The following is a 21,648-nucleotide window of genomic DNA, read 5'->3' on the forward strand; positions in this document are numbered from 1 at the left end:
GGGGAAGGTTTATCAGAGAGGAAAACCTGGGAACCCTACAACGGGAAGCTATTTGTGTTTGTATTTTGTGTTACACTGATAGCGTTGCTATGCTACAGTACTGTATGCTGACTTCACAGGTGTGGAATTTGTCTACAACGAGAGCTGAATGAGCCTATCTGTGTCTATGACAGCCATCTCTGGGTGTCGCATCACACATGGGCTGGCTCAGCTTTGCCAGGTGGGGGATGTGTCTACCAGTGTGAAAGCAGGGAGTTGGGAACAAGGTGAGGGTGGGAGGGAGGGTGAGGGAAGGTGGCGTGCAGTGACTGCACTCCTGTACTGGTTTTGGCTACCAGTAGGCGTGCAGCTGTAGAAAGCGGCCCTGAGTTGTCGCGTGGCTGTGGGAGCAGGGAGCTCTTGCCGAGGGGGCAGCAGTGAGGAGGAGGCTCCTCTGTCTGTGGCGGCGCTGGTCAAATCTTCCTCCTCCTCCTGCTTCTCTCCCTGTTTTTGTTTCTCCTCTTCCTGCAGCTCACCAGCCTCCTGCTCTCTCTCTCTCTCTCTCTCTCTCTCTCTCCCTCTCTCTCTCTCTCTCCAGGCACTCTGCTCTTGTTCTCTTCTTCACCCCAGGTGTGGCCAGAGAAGGTGGTGGCTGACTTTGGAGAGATGAGGGCTGCTGCTGCCCCCTGGTGGCGCCCTGGTCCCTGTGCTCTATGACCTCCTAGTCTGACCCCAGCCGACAGCACAGGCTGCTCCTGCAGGGGAGCAGGGGGGCACATGTCAAGAGAGAAAACTGTACAAGTAGCAGAAACCAGTAGCAAAAGAAATGTAAGATCTCTTCTCACCTCATGTCTGCAGAAGTAATCATTCTATCAACTCTTGAGTCTCAGAAAACTAGTGAGTGGACACAGGAGGCAGAAAAGTTGTGATTAATAATGCAGCCGAAACGTTTACACATCAAGCGTGAGTTGCGTGTGTGTCTTACCTGTTGGCTGGAGTTAGCTGAGGGTGGGGTGATCACACTTTGGTCCAGTAAGGGGTTAACAGGGGCAGAACACGGGAGATGTGTAGCACGCCAGTAAATTTCCAGGTACTCCGCGAGGTGTTCACAGGCATCTTCCAGCTGATTCTCGTCCAGGATGACGTCAAACATCTCCTAATGAGTCAAAGATGAGATGAGAAAGAAAAGTTACACCACTCAGTGTTCATAAAAGATCTCTGTATGAACTTTCAAGCATTATAATTCTGAATTTTAGGCAGAGTGACATACAGGCGGACACTGAGCCAGCTTGTCGCCTGCCATCATCTGGACATTGAGGTGTTTGCTTTGTGATTTCCCTCGAGATTTGATCAGCCGCTGAAGAACCTGTGAGGTGAGACAAATAGAGAAAAGCAGTAAAGAAAAACCCAAGTAATGAAGGTTATCAAATGCAGGGTTCTCATTAAATTTCTTCATAATTTTCCTCATTGTTTTCTTCTTTTATTTAGTCATGTAAAGTGAGCGCTTCATGGCATGTCATCTGAAACCTGAACATAGTCTTCCCTCTTTCAACCTGCTTTTAACAGATTTCAAGCCCATGTTAGCCTGTGTGGTCAAAGTACATGAGTTGTAAAACATGTAAAAACCCTCCTGCCTTTTTCAATTCAAGCAACATATTCTGTGATTCATTGTGATTAGGACTGCAACTAATGATTATTTCATTACCGATTGAATCGTTAAATCTATAAAATGTTAAAAATAGGTGAAAAATGAAAAGTCCTTGCACTGGAGATGCTGGAACCAGCAAATGTTTTATATTTCTTTACTTGAATAAACAACCAAAATGATGAATCAGTTATCAAAATAGCTGCTGATTCATTTTCTGTCGATCAACTGATGGATTATTCCTCTGTTTCAGCTCTAATTTTATTATATAGGCAAAAACATTCCGTCAGCCTTGAATGCATTTCTTTGTGAAGTTTATGTGGGTTGTGCTCTACTTTAGGCGAGGAGACTTTGACGTAGACGATGATGGGAGCCAGAGAGGTTTTGAGGAGCTGTGCTGGGTGGTTGATGGTGTCTGCATCCAGGACGACCAGCTGAAGAGACTTGGCCAGCTCAAAGATCCTCTCTATCTCACTCTGGACCTCAGCTGTCAACAAACCAAAGACAGACAGCGAGTTGACACGTTCAACACAGCAAACATCGCTTACTTTAGTAGAGGCTTAACATTAAAGAAAGACGAGGTGTCTTTTCTTAGCAGGTATTAATCTTTATTTAGCAACAAAAGATCAAAGGCAACTTTCTTGTCACTCACCCAGACTGGAGCGCGTGTTGGATCTCTCCATTATGGCCTTCTTGTTCAGCACCGAGCGCTTCGCCAGTGACAGATCAGCAGTCACCCGTGTAATAGAGATCCTGCAGAAGAAGCGTCTTATCACATCACATCCACAACTGTTCCATTTCAAAGGATGAGATGAACTTGCACTCGCTTGCAGCTAAAAATAAATCATCATCATCATCATCATCATCATCATGTGTCCTATCGACCATGAAACGTGATAGGCAGAATCCCATGAAACAGCTCTGGAGCTCGGTCACAGAGTTACTGCACACTGAGCCGCAGCTACAGAGAGCAACACGGACAGCCGTACCCACCTGCCGTCAAATCTGTGCTTTAGGAAGTCAAACAAGGCTTTCTGCATCATGTCTGTTACCTAGGCGACAGATAGGAGGAAGGAAGAGTGGAGAGAAGTTAGGAGGGACTAGTGTAATGAAATATACACACATGCACACACACTTTGTCCAACATTATTACTTATTTGTTTCACTCACTTTTGATTTTGGTAACACTTTAGTTAAAGTCCCCCTATTTAGCATTTATAAGCACTATATAAAGATTTAATAAATGGTTTATAACACACTATAATGTAAATGTAAGCAGCTATAAGGACACTTTTAAGTGTTTATTAATATATAGTATTCATCAACAATTATATCTTCTCCATATTTTATATTCTTACACCTGTGTTTTACTATGTTATCATCATTATCTGTTAACCATCAGCCTTCACTTATGGGTGCAACTTATATCTGCTTACAACTACATTACAGTGTGTTACAAACCATTTATCAAATGTTTATTTGCTGCTAATGAATACTAAATAGGGGGTCTTAAAGTAAAGATTGTTGAGTGTTATACAGACCAGAAATCATCAGCCAAAATAGCAGCGTAAAAACAGTCACATGAGAACACACACAATCAATTTGGCACATTCACATTTAGCGCAATGTATCAGGACTGAAAAGACATGTCAAAGTAATTAAAACAATTACATTCCTCGTGAAGGAAGATGGTAGTATCACCAGAAAGGACTGTCAGCATAGATGGAAATGAGCACCTTTAAAGTCCCCCTCCTCTCAAAAATGTGTTTTGCTTATTGTTGAGCTTCACTGTGGAGAGTGACGTATGTGCAGAGAGGGAGAAGGACTAGATGTAATTTTAAGAATTTTTAATCACGTTATTGAACTTTTTTGTGGAAAAACCATATCAGACAAAAAAGATTTGTCCAAGCAGAGTTTATTTATGTCTTCAAACAAGAACGACAGAGTGTGCTTGTGTATGTTTGCATGTGCACTGTGAGGGCGAAGTGAAGCAGTCTATTTTCAAACAGTCCTGAAAAATGGATGGCCTTCGGAATAGGGGATGAAGCGCGCAGTGGTGTTGCTCCTCCACGGTGTAACAGGGAGATGAAGGAACAGCAGGAAGAGAGTGCAAGAGAGGGAAAAAGGACGGCAATGTCGATGAACAATGGCGAGCGACAGAGAAGAATATGTAGAAGAGAAGGCAAAGCAGAGAGAAAGAGAACGAGAGGGGAAGAAAGAAGGAGGCAGGCTGGCGTTCACCACTGGAGCATCCCCAAAGCACATCACCAGAGTGATGCATAAATATTTCACACACACACACACAAAACAAACGGCTTGGCACACAGCCTGCGCAGTCACAGAAGAGAGAGCGAGGCTGAGAGAAAATGTTGAAGCACAGAGACGCTCTGTTCAATTACACGCCTCACATTTCAGCATATTCACCCGCACATTCGTTAGAAATTGACATATTCTGAAATTAATTGAGTTTAATTCCATTGTGTTTTGATACATCTCATCCCGTGTGTGTTACAGAGAGTCTAGTACAGGAGAATCTCACATACAGTCGCTAATGTAAAGGGGCATACATGCATTTCTGTATCACTCAAAATGGATCTAAGATTCCTGTTGTGTGTGCTATAATTTCATCAGGATGTGACTGTGGTGTTTAGTATCAGTGTTAATGGGATAATGGAGGCGAGAGTGATTCCCTTTAGATCAAACCAGGCGAGTCCATGCTGGATCAGAAAATACAGTCCAGATTAAACTGGACCAAACAATGACAGTCCCGAGAAGAAACGACCAGAGACTGAGCTGAAACACTCACACAAGTCACATATATGGCTCGTATTGACAGTTCTTTTCATTATTAATGAATGTACTGATTGTCCTTTTTTCGATTAATCAAAACAAAGTGTATAATGTTAAATACCCATCTGAAATCACCACTGCATAAAGGAACAACAATAAAAAAAGACTACATGCTAGCAGCTCTGTGAGGCTGCACTTTGACACAGCATGCTAACATGCTCATAATGACAATCTGGTGCTGATGCTGGTGTTTAGCAGTTTACCATGTTAGCATGCTAACATTTGGTAATAAGAACTAAACACAAAGTACAGCCGAGGCTGATGGGAATGCAATTCGTTTTGCAGGGATTTGGATTTTCTCTTGGACAAATTTAAATTTTTACATGATGATGGCATTAGATGAAATGTCTGGGGCTGGACCCTGATCACATCCAGGCATCCAGAATCCAAAAACAAGGCCAGACTTGAATAAACAGAACCAAACTATACAAACTGAAAAGCAGTATTGATGGCTGTCTCACCTCATAGCCTTTCAGTGAAGGTCCCACCAGCACCACCGGCCGCATGGAAGGGACCACATCATATGGAGGAACATGTTCAGTCTGCACAGACCACAAGCACAGACAGATGTAATTTTAAGAATTTTTAATCATGTTATTGAACTTTTTTGTGGAAAAACCACTCAAAATAATGATAAGTAGTCACTCTGCATGTTAATAGCCATTAAAAGGCAGTGAAATGCATTACATGTAGCAGTATAATTGAGGGTGTTGTAAATTGTAAAGATGTAAAGTGATACACAGAGGAAGAGGCACAATGGCAAACATACCTGTTTCTGCTTCTGTTTGGCTTTCAGAATAAAAAAAACAAACATTAAGCAAGACGGATAAAAACTAATAATAAGTAGGTTCTGGCAGTAAGTCATTACTTCAGCAGGAAATTAGTTTTAAATGTCCGTAAGAGTGCATTAACAAAGAAATGCATACATACACACACATATATATATATACATACATATATATTGTTATTGTATATATTTTTTACTTTTATTTTTCACTTAAATATTGTAAATGTGCATACATTTTATTTCCTATTTCTTATTTTGTATATCTTATTTTTGTACATAGTCTTATTTCTAAATTTATGCTACTTTCTACTCTTGAATGGGAGCACCAATACTGTATAATTTCCCCCCGGGGATCAATAAAGTATTTCTGATTATGATTATGATCACAATTCAGTGGTCATCTCACGTAATCATTTAGCTTAGTTTGACATAAAAGGCAAACTATGTTGAGAGGATGTTTCCAACACATTACTTCTGAAGCTTTAGCCCAGGAATAGCCCTGTATGCAAATGTGGACCTGTGAGAGCATGCAGTCACAGTAGAGGCCGAGCAGACAGATGCGGTAGCAGGACTCCTCCAGTCCACTCCACTTACCTGCAGATGGCGGGGTGGACCTCCAGCCTCCGGATGAAGCGTTCCCTCCTTTCCTGTGGAGCAACATAATGCAAAGCTTCATTATGCGTGAACCCCCTCAGGAGGCAATTTAGAAAGAAGGACTTCCAAAACAGAGCAACACATGAGCAAGAACTAGTTCTAAAAAAAAAAAAAAAGTTTTCAAAGACTGTGCTCGACAGGAAGCTGGTGGAATCAGGGCAACGGAGAGAGACAGAAAGACAAGTAGAGGAGTGATAACAGAGACACAGACATCTCTCAGAGCTGTGTGACCTCTGACCTTGCTGCTGCTTTCTGCTCTTGTTTTATCCTCATGGCCTCTAGTTTGACTGGGCTCGGGATGAAAGTGATGTCTGCCCCTTCCTTCACCAGCCGACCAATCCACCAATCATTGTTGTATTTCTGCATAACATTGAAACACACCTTTTATGACATAGAAGTTGTGCGGCAAAATGCGTTGATGTGGATCGAGTTTAATAGTAAAAGTCTTTATTTGCCAGTGATCTGATAATCTTGATGCTGAAGGCCTCTCACCTCTTTTATGTGCAGAAAGTCTTTGGTTTCAAAGTTAATGGCGGCACCTTGGACTGGACAATCTTCATCAAGGGCCCCGCAGTAACTCACATTGGTTTTCACTGCAAATGCTACTGGTTTAGACTATTGAAAGACAAAAAAGTAAAAAAAATATAAACGAGATATACTCACCAAACATTTTGGTATTTTTATTATTAACATGACTCGGGAACTGAAGGTGAATTAAAGGACAAGCATTGACCGTTGACCATTGGGGCTCTCACCTTGGCTCTCTCTAGCTGCAGCTGAGCCTGGCGCTCGGCTTCACGCCGAGACGCCTCCTGGTCCTCCTCCAGGGACAGGTCGGAATCCGAGGGTCGACTAGTGTAGGAATCGGCTGAACCCTGACAGAAAGGAGGAGAGGGAAGGAGAGGAGAGAAATAACTGTTACAGCGCAGGCAGCGAGGAGATAAAACCACCACCGTACCTAACACCTCGTAGCAGCTGTTACTACTTCCGAATTACTCATGATATAGTAGCTGTTCACTTATGGCAAATAGCTCCGATGCAGCTCCAAACAGATCACCTACATCTCCCTCTGTGTCTCCCATGTCTTTCTCCTTGTTCAACCTGTCTCTGAACCCGCCTGTCCTTTCCCGAAGCCATGTGATCCAGCCTGCAAGGACCAGCAAGTTCCTGCAGCTTTCCAAAGCAGCCGTCTCAGGGGAACATGTGCGTGAGAACTGCAACAACACCAACTGCCAGCACAGTACTTGTTGTCTATGTATCCACTCAGCTAGGCACACCAGATGTTGGCAAAAGCCCAGAGAACACTAAACACTAAAAACACTAAGACACAATTCTGACAAGAATACTGATAATACAGGATAATGCTACAAAATCCATCTTTCGATCCATTTTCTAGACTCCAGATTGGTCTGTGTCAACAAAGGATGTGGTTTAGAAGTTGTCTCACTAGACAAATCAATTTTAATTACATATTTTGAGTTTGAAGATCAGAATTTCAACCAATCACAGCATTCAGATCAAGAAAGTTGAACATTTAATTCAAATGTATTTGTCTCGTAGCACCAATCATACTCCTGCCACCCTCTTTGCACAAACATGTAAACTTGGGGACCGATAAAACTCTCACAAAGTCTCACTTCAGATCCTACATTTCACTCCATCAGCATCCGGCTCGTCCCCGGTGGCTGCAGTCCCAGCTGGCTGCAGGGCTGGAAGACTCCTCACATACAAGACAGACAAGACAGGAGCACCCACATAAAGCAGCCAAATATAGCTCAATAACAGCGTCATCCTTCTTTCCTTTCACCCCCCACTCCCCACCTGTCTCCTCCTCCCTCTTCTCTTCCCTCCTCCACCCCCTTTTCCATCCCTACTTTGCGCCCCCCCCTCCCAAAAAAAAATCCAGCGCAGAGTTGGTGGATATCATTTGAATATCAAAGCTCCCTCATCAAGAAAGCCCAACAGAGGATGTACTTCCTGAGGCAGATGAGGAAGTTTAACCTGCCACAAACAATGCTGGTTCACTTCTACACTGCCATCATACAGTCCATCCTCACCTCCTCCATCACCGTCTGGTACGCTGCTGCCTCCACCAAGGACAGACGCAGACTGCAGCGTATCATCCGCTCTGCAGAGAGGGTGATCGGCTGCAACCTCCCATCTCTTCAGGACCTGTACTCCTCCAGGACCCTGAGGAGAGCAGGGAAGATCGCTGCCGACCCCTCCCACCCCGGACACCATCTGTTCGACCCTCTCCCCTCTGGCAGGAGGCTGCGGTCCATCAGGACCAAAACCTCCCGCCACAAAAACAGCTTCTTCCCCTCTGCAGTCAACCTGACGAACTTACATTGACCCCCCCCCGAATACAAACACTACTTATACGTTATATTAACGTACATCACCCCTGTCCCCCCTGAGTTACATTAACGCACCCACCCCCTACTGGACACTTTACCTGGACACTTTACTTTATTCTGGTCACTGCACTGTTGTTATTTATCTTATCTTATTTTTATTTTTATTCTTATTCTTATTTTAGCTTTATATTCTACTTATTTGTTATCAAAACAATAGCACCTTCAGACCACAGCAAATTCCTTGTAATGTATGTTACTTGGCAATAAACAGTTTCTGATTCTGATTCTGATTCTACCAGAGGTGGAGCAGAATCTGAAGAGTCTACCAGCAGAAGAAACAAAACCTAATTAAAGCATATAGAGTTCTTCTTAATATCCTGAAGGACAGACTGAGTCTCTTTAGCACAGAATATCTATAAATCTGTCTCTTCTGTCGTGTCTACACATGTCTTCACTTATAACAATCACATTTTGATATTGTTTTAATTTGATGAAGATGGACAAAAATGAAAATTCCCTTGTGGATTAAAAAAATGACAAATAAGAGAAAGCTACACATTCCCTTTAAGTTGAAGCACAGGACTGCCTGTCTCTTTCTCTTTGTTAGTGCCCTTTGCTAAAGCATCACACCACTTAATCCACATAATCACTTGATATGTATTGAATATGTTGTTGTAGTGTGTTGCTCCCTGTCGCCCCACTACTGACATTACATTCCAGATGTATTAAGATGAACTGTCTGAGCTTTCAATACAAAAAGTGACAGAAAAGTTGCAGATCACTGTTTAAGGTTTAATGACAAGGAGATATCTTTCAATTGTGTGGGAAGTTTTGAATCATCTCATGTAAACCAATGTACTCTGCTTCTGTATCTCTCATTCCCACTCTTCCTTGGTGTCTTTCATCTGTGTGATAAGTGCCTGATATTCACACATTATTACTGTGTAGTTTCGACAAACTTCACCTCATTGGTAATTCTGACACATCCCTCAGTGCTGTGCTGTTCAAAGCCATTCCCAGCCAGAGATATTTCAGACTCCTGTTTTTTGTGTTTCTCTCCATGTGTATGAATGAAGAAGCCAAATGTATAAATTCACCTTGTGTTTATAAAAGAGATAAAATACAAAACCTGGAAGATTTTAAAATGCTCACCAACTGAGAAGCCGACAGAAAAGACACTGAAACTAATGTTCAGACAGATCCCCCTCTTCAGCAACACCAAAAATATTATGGGCATGCATATTGCAAAGGAAAGGATTGTTTCAAATCTGTCATAAAACAATACTATGTCCAAATGTACAGTACATTAAAACAGTTTTTGTTTGCTGTGATCATTTCTCCTGTTCAAACTAGCCATTAAGAGATCCTAACGTGCTTCCATTGTAAGTGATGTGGGACAAAATCCAGAGTCCTCATCCTGTGCAAAAATATATACGTAAGTATATATATATATATATATATATATATATATATATATATAGTTAATATGAGGCTTCAGTAGTCGGAGTTAATCAAATCAAGTGGGTATCTTCCAAAGTTAGTCATTTTAGCAGACAGATAGTAACACAAAGAGGGATTTACTGCAAAGAAAAATATACTCACTTATCACTGGATATCTTTTTAATTTTTAAAATTTCACAGTGGACTCTTAAGTGGCTGTTGCATATCCAAAGAACCACAAGTATGAGCTCAGCTACACTATTAAAAGGTAGGAATGACTTCATAAAAAGGCAGGAGATAAGACTCTAACATAGTCAAAATCAATGACATTCAACAGATGGGCCTCCCAGTGAGGTACAAGTTCAATGCAGAGCTGCAAAGTAGCCTATACAGAGTTGAGATAGATAGACAAACTGCATGTGAGCAGTACAGTATGTTCAAAGACGATGAGGAGAAAGGAGGGAGGGGACGTGAGGAGATGCTGGCAAAGTGAGTGAACCAGAATAGACTTCTGCTGAGACAAGAGTGAGAGGGGAGGGGGAGAAGAGGAAAAACAGAGAGAAGAAGATGTCTCAGAGCAGACAGACAGGGGACTCATGGATGAAGAGACTGAGTTTGCATGCAGAGTGATTAAACAAAACGGGGAGCATCAACGGCGTACCTTGTTACAGATGAGTCCTGTAGCGCTTGAGTCGGAGGCAGACATGATTCTGCTGCCAGCGCTCTCTTCTCCCCCATTGCACAGAAACGGCAGAACCCTCCTCCCCTCAGCCCGTGGTTACAGGGGGGGAGAGAGGGTGGCGCGCTCAGCCTAAGTGCTTCACAGCTGACGTTGCTGCGCTGCCTCAACAGCCATTTCCTATACAAAATTGATGCCCTGACTGCAGCACTGGTGTGTTCACGCCCGCGTACTGGTACAGTACAGCAGGTTTCTTCAGCTTCGAGTCAGCCCTCATGTAAGAAAAGGAGCTTTCCTCTGGTTTCATGCACTGTCTCTCCTCTCCTCTCCTCTCCTCTCCTCTCCTGACTCACCCCACCACGCCACAGATCTCATGTATCCCTTTTCCAGCATCACAACCCTTCCAAGTTTTCCCCTTACATTCATCTTACATCAATTCCCGCTCTAAAAGATCCTGAAAAAGTGACATGAAAGCAACCAGGTTGGTCTGGTGTTTAATCTCACACTGCAGAGTGTCTTTTTTCACTGGGCACAGATAGAACTTCTATAAATAAGACAGAACAAAGACTGAGCAGTTATGTAATCCATGCTAAGTGTTAATAACAACAACCAGGCGAGGAAATGCTGAGAGACAACTGAGGGTTTATAATTGTCATTCTGCTGCCGATCGTTGCTTAACAGGTGACTGCTTCAACAGCAATGATGGCAAAAGCTAACACAAAGGGTGTAAAGTTAGCGAAGGACAGGGAGACAGAACGAGAGGTGGACATGAATGGAGAAATTAAAAGAGGGAGAGGAGAGGAATAGGGGAGGGCAGGGCTGTGCCCGCCTGCCTGCCCCTGCACCATCCTCCTGACAGGAAGGTGATGCATGAGCCTACAGAACAGAAATGCAGCGGTGAGTCAGCAAGCAGCCATCTAGAGTCCATCAGACGTCTTAATACGCCAGCAGGGAGGTCTCTTATTGTAGGAGACAGCCTCGTTGTTCCTGGCAAGCCGGGGCTGCATGCCTGCTCTCCAGGTTGCCCCAGGCACCGAGGACCCTACTTTGCAAATCATTATGCTGGCAGCATGCGCTCTCTCACCCTCATTCAACTTTGGCTGCTTAAGAATTAAGTGCACTTCACCAGGGCTTTTAGCAAAAAATGTCTCAGGGCTATATTTCTGCTTGGCTTTTTAAAGTTAAAGGAAAGCAAGCGAGCAAGCTTTCTAACACACACACACACACACACACACACATGCACACACATGTTATTGCAGTTTGAGCAACTAGCTCCCTCAGCTGCCTCTGGAACAGATAGGGTGACTATTTTCATCATTAGTGCTGTGCATGAAGCAGCCATGGAGTCATCAGCCTTTCAAACAGTGGGAGAGGAACACAAAGATGGAGAGGGAGCGAAAAGACAAGAAACGAAAAGAGAGCTAGACACGGAGAGAGGGGAGAAAGAGAAAACATACCTGTATAGCAAATTAGATTGATGGAGCAAGACAGTGAGGACTAAACCCGAACGACAATCCTGAAAAGTGATTTTAAATAAATGTTTATCACGTCATTTGCCTGCTTGTTTAACTGTTAAACTTCTTAAAATTCAATTGAAGAGAGTGAGACAGAATGATGAAGGCAAGGGGGAAATGGTGAAAGAGTGTGACGAAAACAGAGGGACAAAAAAGAAGGAGGAAGACACTCAGTGCATTAGAACAATAGGACCAGAGATTAACTACAGAATCATTTTTTCTTTTTTTTTTTCTGTTCAGTCAGTCTAAATATAGCTATCCTCTCCTCTACTTCCACTCCTCCCATCACAGACTGGGGTTTGGCAGTGGGGAGAGGATGGCGAAGGATTGTCAAAGTTCACTGAGTTTTGATGAATTCCCCCAAGAAAGAGCAAAGCAGATTTGAGACTGGCTCAGCTATATTCACTGATGCCAGATAGCCCATCTGAATGTGAACTAAGTGCCTATATGGACAACAAGAGCAGACAGCCGAGTCTCTGTTCAGCCAACAGCATATATTCACTCTCTGCAGCAATTTGTTTCTCCTTTCCAGCAGGATGATATTAAATCTACCGTTGTTCAATCCTCCTGATAATGTGATGCAGGTGTACTTCATAACGTTTCCTTTTTTAGCACTTTTTCAAAGGCCTGCACAACATGGTTAAAACAAAGACACAAATCTGACTGCTTGATGTGGATGTGAACAAAAAGAAAAGTAGATGAAGTAATTTTTCTATCTATTTAGATGTACATTTTCAGCCATCATTGGATCTGTAACATGCTAATTCTCATCAAGACACAATAATTGAGTTTTGGTACTGATAACGAACAAAACCTTTTTCAGTTATTTTGAGAGATACAAACACTTTTTTCTTCCCTTTTGTGTTCTCAAATGATAAATGTTGTCTAAACACAAGCAGCCATACAAGAACTTTAATACAACGCTATCTAAAATTGGCAAAACATGTTGTAATGTAATTAAAAAATATTATGGATTTGACATTCAATGCCGACCTTTAACACCTGGCAGTTTTCAATACATGCTGGCGCTGCTACAGACACATTTCAGTTAGTAGGAAGTATTAAGGTTTGATACTGAGCCCTTTATTTATTTTTTTGCTGAGCACTGCAGAGCCGCCCAGCACAACCACACTTTTGTACTGTAAGCAACTGAGAGGCTCTGCACCAACTGGGAACTCGGGGGCTTGGCGAAAGGGCAGCTTCAGAGGAGACAGAGTTCCAGTTTCCCCAACAAATCTGGAGATTTAACCTCTGCAGTCCCCTGTCCATGGCTCCAACCTTTTGACTTGTGAAGAGGCACCTTACAATCTGTGTGCAGAGGGAGCTGAGGCAGCATTACAGGCAGAGGTGGATCATCCAGAGTCAGAGAGAAGGTCTCCTGACAGTGCAACCAGAGTAGGGCAGAGTGGATCAATAGGAGAGCCACCCAGATTGATACTCCATCCTGTCCCGAGCGGCTCCACCCTCCTCCTGCTCTAATGTTACCTCAGAATACTTTCTCCCTGCCTGTAATGAGCCCTTAGCAGCCTATAAATAACCACTTCCAAATCATTTCAATGCATACTACACAACTGCTTTCTCACCAAATACACAAAGTCCTCACAGTAACAGCCGTCTGTATGGAGCTTTAAGAATAGGGGACATGTTGTGTTAGCCAACTGCAAAGAGAAATGCTACAGATGCAGTGACGACAGTGTAATGACGTGAATCATCGCGGATGGGTCGACAGTGAAGCTGGCATACAGTGGAGGAAGAGGAGCAGGATGTAGCGAGCCCCGGCCAGGAATCTCTATCTTTCATCCACGCTGTCGACTTGGCCTTGCCGGCTACGCTGTGCATACTTAGGCTTTCATCCCCCCAGGGATCCCTCAACCTGACTTCACCAAACTGCTTCAAAGTGCAGAGAGGCTGGAGCTAACCCACATAAAGCTGTGTACCTACAGTGCAGCACAGAATGGCACTGCTGCATCCTTCATTAAATCAGATGTGTTTGTTAGAAGCTGACCTGATTCAGGCTCTAGGTCTAAGTCAGGCCTAATTGGTGCGTCTTGACTGGTGGGCTGAGCTAACTGAGGGAATGTCAGACTTATCAATATGTAATGGCGCCCTACATATTCGCACATTCCAGCTTTACATCTAAAAACAGTGCGTTTTCTTTCAAGCTTGTACGTTTATAGCGGCTGCACAGGGTTGCTTTATCAAAATAAAAGTCATTTGTGCATACAGATTCCAGATGTTACAGCCAAGAAAACCAGATGAATCAATTGGAGATGTTTAAAATAGTAGAACAGAGAGATGTCCTAGATAAGACCAGCCAAACATGCAGATGGCATATGAAAAAAAATGAGAGCATACTTCCTTACATTCTGACTTCATTCTTGTCTCTAATAGGTGAAAAAATAATAAAAAGGTAGGGTTTCCAAACAGGAACTCAAAGAGAAGCTGAACTGGAATCTTTGGCCCTAACAACATTGCTGGTTCATCAAATTTAATCAAAGCAATGCACACTGATGCGCCAACACACACACATATGCATGCACGCACACACACAAACACACAAAGCACTCCGCTCCTCACAGGACGGGCTTTTAGTGCTCTGTCTCATGCAGTATTTAATTGACCCCACACAGGAAGCCTAGCGGTCCCAAATGCACTCCTTCCCCCCACCAACAGAGAAAGCATGAACGCCTGCAAGTATGCCCACAGCTTCCCACCACTGCCCCTCTGTCACACAACTGCACTAAATGCCATTTTCTGCTGTAGTGCAACTCTGACTTTTCCACCGAAATGTCAACGCTGTGGGTGAGGAGTTTGGACATACATCAGATTTGTTGAAAAAAAAAAAGGAAATTCAGCCATGCCCCACTTTGACTGCCGCATACATCAACTCAATTTCTCAAACTTTCACTCAAAATTACAAAAGCAGAGTTGAAAAAGGTTTTTTTTTCCCGTTTCCATGAAGTAAACCTATTATCTTCTGTCACCATCTGATCAGGTATTATTCAAAAAGCATGTGCAGATCTATCGTTATGGTGGCTATCATTGCAATTTGCAGCAGAGATTAGATGCAGAGGAGATCGCAGCGTACTTACTCAGTTGGAGGTAGGAGAGCACACTCCCCGGCTCTCTTGCTCGCTCTCTCTGCTAGTCAGTCATGGTGTGCTCTCTCTCTTGGGTAACACTGAAGTGTACTGTAGCGTGCTTGTAAGCAGTCTATCCCTCTCTCCCCCCCCCCCCCCCCCCCCCCCCCCCACTCCTCTCTTATTCTCCACCAGTCTCAGTACACAACCCTTAGCTACGTCAGTGAGGCTCTCTCTGCTCTGCATATCATCCTTCCCACCCTCTCTGCTGCTGCTCTCTTCTCTTCCCTTCATCTCCACGTCGCCTCTCCGATGGGACTCTGTATCACCACCGCATGTATAGTTCATTCAGGTCTCTATCACGAGCATCACCATGGCGAACAAGATCGCCATGTGTTGTCACGTTGGATTGGATTTGTATTTTACAGCAACATGATGAGGCTCATGAAATCTCTTCTCACTGTTATCGCAATGTAAAATCAATCCACGCGTTCAGATCCAGAAACTCATACAGGGAGTAAAAACATAATCATAAAGCATCATATTCTCATTTAAGTCACTTCTGGGGATTCTAGCTCACACTTAATGGACAAAAGTATGTGGACACTTGAATATACATCCCATATGCGATAGTTGAACATCCAATTCCAAAGTCCAAGGCATTAATATGCTGCCTCCACTCTTCTGGGAAGTTCCCACAAGATTTTGGAACCTGGCTGCAGAGATTTGCTCCCATTCAGCCACGTGAGCATCAGTGAGGTCATGCACTGACGGTGGATGAAGGTCTGCCTCACAAGTGGCATCCCATAAGGGTTTGATGTGTGTTGAGGTCAGATCTCATGCCAAAGTCAGGAGACTATTTCTTTGTGTACGTGGTTAATGTCATGTTGACACAGTTGCCACAAGGTTGGAAAAACTCCTTTTAGACGTTGTCTAAAATATATATTATATGTTGTAGTATTAAGATTTCCCCTAATTGGAAGTGACATTTCTAGCCCAGACCATGAAAAATGGCCTCATGCAGACCAAAGGTACACGCAAGTAAGTATATAGGGGTGTACACAAACCATGTTGTGTAACTCACAAACACAAAGACAAAATCTCAAAGGGGGCAATCATCCATTTCTACAGGCCTATCGCATTGTTTTTTCAGCCACTGTGGATTTCAACATGTCAAAAGCCAAAAGTTTAGAGACAGGAGAAAGTCTTGTGGTGATGAGGGAATATGAGAGCCATGTAAGTTGTCTCCGTTCGACATGCGGAGGCGTCCCCAGTGAGGCCCTCCGTTCACTGAGTGCGTTCTGTAGATGTCATGGCTGGCTGTACTCTGACACCTGTTCAGCTGCAGAGCGTGTGTGTTATGGATATGTACAGATGTGGATGTGGGAGGTTTTGTTTAGAAACCGTACAAACCAACCAAACATCTCAAGAGAAGAAGGATGTATTTGCTTTTTGTGATAATTTGTGCGCAGAAACGTCTCGCGAAAGATGCAGTGTGAGATCAACAACATGCATCTACGGAAAAGACCCGTCTGACTCCATAAAACCATGACTACGGGCGATGTGAAAATCTCCAGCAAAGTTGAGATTCATAATTCATAGGATAGGTTGCAGGAAACAGTGAGGCGGAGGAGAGAGAGAGATGGCGGAGGCATCCATTCGAATTCTGCATGAGCAGTAGATGTGAATAAAACATGAATGACTGAAGGTTTGAAAGTTAAACTCCACGGTGCTTTGCGCTGAGCGGGAGACAGGCAGAAAGAGGAGAGAGGGAGCAGCTTTAGGAGCTGCACCCAAGCATTGAGTGCAGATGTCTGTTAGTCTGTCCCACACGAAGCCCCTCTGTGGGCAGAGCTGCTGCCGGTGCATTATGGATGAGGGGCTATTTTAAGGCACCGGGGATGCTGCGTTTTGATTTTTGAGTGGAGGGAGATGACACCTGGCTGCTGCCAAATCCTTTCATGAGGTTTGTACGATACTTGATGGGTTCAGACATGCAGGTACAGCGTGTGTTCCAACACAGACCTGATCCCTGTTTGAAGTGTGCACACCAGGGAGGAGGGAGGAGGTAAACAAACAGGCAAGTGAGTGAGAGTGTCACCAAGCAGCTCTTCACTCAGACAGTGTACTTTATGTACTGATTAAGCACACAAACATACAGTATGTTACATAATGTCTGCTGAGGATCTTAGTTAGATCACTGAGCAGTCATTTAACCACAACGCAGAAAGATGTTTCAAGCTGCTAATGTAAGTATGCATTTCCAAAAAATGCAAAAATTAGTCTGCAGACAAAAAAAGAAGAAGTTTTCTTCTTGTTAATATGACACATTAAGAAGTGATTATATGCATGTCCAGGATGCAAGCTTCAAATGGGTTTTTCAATGTTTTCAATGTCAAAATTGACAATGTGAAAGTGCAATTTATCAATAAGAAATGACTCTCCACACTATTGTAAATAATGCACCAAACTCCAGCCTTATTCTACAACCTAAAATCTGATCAAATCAACTTTCCGACAAATTAGCGAGACAAGATTTATGTTGCTTACTTTACTTTTCAAAGGACTCTGCTCTGTACCTCTAAAGACAAGCAAAGACAAAATGAATGGAAAACAAAATCTCACTCCAAAGAACGTGTCTCATACCTCACTAAATGTTATGTACTTCAAATATAATGGCACAAATTGCAGAAGTCATTTTCAGCTTATTTATCATGAGGACATGTTTGATTTGAAGTGCAAAAACCTGCTTCAATGAGACGCAGGAGACTTTCAGCACTCGGGATGAATCTAGCGCAGACCCCCTGCAGTTTGCCCACCAGACACACACTGAAGCAAATGATGCAATAATTTAGCTCCTCTAGAGGACCTTTTTGCCAGCTGGAAAAGGCTGGCAGCACTGTCATAATCATGTGTTTTGACTTTTCAAGCCCCTTTAACACAGTCCAGACCCTCTGGGTGCTCACAGAGATGCAGATGGACGCCCCAGAGGTGTCCTGGATCATGCATTATCTCACCAGTGGGTTTCTCAACCTTCAGGGATTTGTTTTCATTATGAAAAATACAGCATCTATCTATCTGTCTCTCTGTCTATCAGTCTATCTTCTATAAATCAAACCTCCGGGAAAAAGCAACCTCAAGAGTGTCGTGGTAACCTTTGATTTAAGAAATTGTCAGGATGACCAGGCTTAAGCAAGCAAGTCAGCAAAAACCTTCATAAACACAAAAAGGACAAAAAAAGAAAAAAAGACTTTTCGGTGAATCATTATTGCATTGTTATTTCATCACGCTTTCCTTCATAATAATAGAACACTGTTCTCTACTCAGCAGATACACAACAAGGATTATTACATTTGTAAACATATTTGGATAACAATTCTAGTCATCTAGATTAATATCATTACACCATGGTGCATATGCATATTGCAATATCATTTGCAGCTATTACATCACCAATTGCAACACATGACATTGCTATAGAGGGAACTTCTACTCTAATGCCCCCCCCCCCCCCCTTTAATATTTAGTATTGCCCAAATTCATAGCCTTTACATTCAGGTTGTCAGTCTGCCTCCACTGGAGACCGTTTTTTAATATAATATCTTTTGCAAAGTATACTTAGGATACAGGTTACAGTAAGAATATAATATATAATTATATATATATATATATTATATATTATGATTGTCATAACATAAACCTCATGAGCATGCAAGTTCAGACTAGCAGATATAAGTCAGTCCCACATGTCCTGACATTACAGTGAGTAAAGACATGAAGGAGAGAGTTGCTGTTGTGTTGACAGTCGATTATATGAATGTTTTGTCTCATTCAAATAAACTGTATTATCACACCCTGACTGCATGTGTGATATGTGACAAAACTATTATAATAGCGTAAATGTAATTACTGTAGCTTATCCTGGAGCAAAATTGCAATTATTTCTCTCGCAGCCTAATATAAATGATAAGGTGGAAGCCTGAACGGCGCTGGATGATTGTTTTCATCTGTTGCTCCAGCTGACCAATTATTTCATTTTGCTCCAAAGCGTTCATCGTGGACATTTAAAAGCCCACTGCAGCCCCGCTCGCCTGTCCCTAATTTCTGCTGGCAGACTGACAGTGCCAATGCATGCCGAGACTCCTCTACTCCGAAGTGAAAAGATTCCCAGCGAGGTCAGCCTGTCTGATTTAATTATCGGTGTCCCAACGTGGAGCATACGTCTACCTTTACTGCTTGTTTATGTCTGGAGGTGCAGTCATGAAGGGTTACACGACGGCATCCAGTCTGGTTTTCAGAGCCCTTCATGTACAGCACGGTAGCAGTCAAAAATCTCATCCAGTCGCCCCCCCCCCCCCCTGAGGAGACCCAAAAGAAACTGACCCACCTCGTTAAGGAGAAAGACGCTTGAATTGGTCAGGGACATCCGCAGATAACGGGGGTCTCGGTCACCTCAGCCCAACTTAGGGTAAAAAAATAAAAAATAAAAGCCACAGTTGTTTTTTTTCACAGTAAAGGCATCAACTAGCGGCAGAGCACCGCGCCTCGTCCAAACATTTTCACAACACGAGAGAAAACGGCTCGGCTGCTTTCATGTGGACGTGAAGCTCCGGCAGCATCTGCGCTGTGTAAAAAAAGAAAAAGAAAACAAGAAAGATAAATCTCCAGTTTGTGGGTTCACGGCATGATCAATGACTGTACACAAAGCCATACACGCGCGGACACACGGATGGATAGATTACAGCTTTCTCAATGAATTATGCAAGAGCTGCACTTTTCACACAGCACAGTCCCCGAGAATTTCTGCAGATTTTTTTTTTTATCGGGTTTCTATTTTTTTTTTTGAATATGTGACGATCACCTGTGAGTTTGACATCAGCCCAAACTCATTCACTGACACATCTGTTTGTATTATATTAGAAATGCGTTGAGTCTTATCTACTCATCAGGGTGGCTCAATATGTCATTTATTTAGAAATGTTTACAAAGCAGATGTGGCCCCTGAAGCTCAGTGTTCAGCAGGACTAGTTGCTTAACTGAAATTCATGAAATGAATGATCCATTATTATACATCTCCTGCTGAAATTTCATTACACATCGAGAAGAAAATTAAGTCTTTATGTTACATGTGTTTCATAATGATCAGAATCTGAGGGGTTCCAATATTTCCTTTAGCTGCACATTGACATTTCTGGATGTTTGTTTGATTGGGATGCTGTTTTCAAAGGAAGGACACGTCTTGTGTTCGCTGTCCAGGCAGGGAGGGATGGGATGCGGGTCGTCTCGGTTTTCACTGATCCAGCACTTTGGCCCCCTTCACATCCTGTAAACGTCTTCCATTTACACAGGGCCAATCGACCGCTCCAGTCAGGTAGGTTATACTGCCAATGTCAAAAAGACCGGAGAAAACTGTACATACACACACCGGGGTGGGGGGGTGGGGGGCGGACTGGGGTTAGTGTTATTTCACACTGCCCTGGATCTGAAGCAGCTGGTTGGTGTTTGTGACAATAGGACAAGCAGATTTGGCAACATCCATATATCTATATATGTATATATAAATACTGATAATAATTTGTGTCTGATGTTTTCCCCACAAAGTTCAATCACTGATTTTAAAATTAGAGCCTACTGCTTTAGCAAAATCCAGATATGCAAATATTGTTCATTTTGGACTCAAGACGTCTCTTGCCTCGCTGAAAAGTCAATTCTCTGTGTAGGCCAGTGTGTACTAAGGTTTCAAGTTTCCACTTCACACTGTGTGTAAGTTACACACTGGCCCATGACTGTTTTCCAAACTAGTTGTGATGTCACAAAATCGTGCTCATGCATAGTGTTAAACTGAGATTTACAGGTAAACACAGATACACTTTCCTCCTTTAGCAGATGAATGTGAGAATATCTTTCTTGTGTCAAAGTCTGCACAGTGAAGGTCAAACATCCAGGAGAAGTAACAATAAGCGAAACATATTTTTGAGTGGATGGGAGCTTCAACAGAATTAGGCCCATCAGGACATATTTTATTTTTAAAAGAAGTATTTTAGTATAGTGTTGCAACACAGCACACGGGTTGTGGATGTTACCTTCATGCAAGATAAATGGTGAGAGAGAGATGAGGAACTTCTGTGCATGCGGCCTATAGTAGGCCATATACTATGGCTATACTACCATATACTGTAATATATGCCCTTCACACACACACACACACACACACACAGACAGAGTCTTTCTATGTCTTGTATTTCCTTGAACCATTTAGTTTCGCTGCAGGCCTTCATTCGCAGAGAAGGGGTGTGGGAGGTTGATGACCAATGGCGCCACCTTTGGCTACAAACAGCATATTCACATTCATATAAATACAGTATGTATTAATTTGGACAAAGTTATATACATTGAAGTTCCCTTTACAACTCTCACCTCAACTATAATAATAATAATAAAAATAATAGTAATAATGTTTATTATTGACATTATTATATAACTTCTACATTACTCACCATACTAACTATGCCTATATAAAATACTATAACTGCTACAGGTGCATTAGCTTTACCCATCACTCAATGTCATTCCTTCAAGTGCAATTTTTATATTTGTCTCTTTATTTGTGATTTTTTTTGTCTCAATACACTTTGTAGTTACTATTTATGCTTGTGTAGGCCA

General features: G+C 42.7%; 1 protein-coding gene across 1 annotated transcript; it reads right to left on the reverse strand.

The window, feature by feature from the left end:
- Nucleotides 1-843: 843 nt before the first annotated feature.
- On the reverse strand, nucleotides 844-10,418 carry cacnb3b (calcium channel, voltage-dependent, beta 3b). The gene is made up of 13 exons (XM_070911220.1): nucleotides 10,374-10,418; nucleotides 6,671-6,790; nucleotides 6,408-6,530; nucleotides 6,154-6,275; nucleotides 5,856-5,908; nucleotides 5,244-5,263; nucleotides 4,936-5,016; nucleotides 2,618-2,676; nucleotides 2,277-2,377; nucleotides 1,960-2,111; nucleotides 1,250-1,345; nucleotides 965-1,135; nucleotides 844-873 (listed from the first exon to the last, which is right to left on the reverse strand). Exons 1-13 carry the CDS (start codon nucleotides 10,416-10,418, stop codon nucleotides 844-846), a joined length of 1,173 nt encoding a protein of 390 aa, XP_070767321.1.
- Nucleotides 10,419-21,648: the final 11,230 nt, after the last annotated feature.

The sequence above is a fragment of the Enoplosus armatus genome, chromosome 8, assembly GCF_043641665.1.
Source record: "Enoplosus armatus isolate fEnoArm2 chromosome 8, fEnoArm2.hap1, whole genome shotgun sequence".
Classification (NCBI taxonomy): Eukaryota; Metazoa; Chordata; class Actinopteri; order Centrarchiformes; family Enoplosidae; genus Enoplosus; species Enoplosus armatus.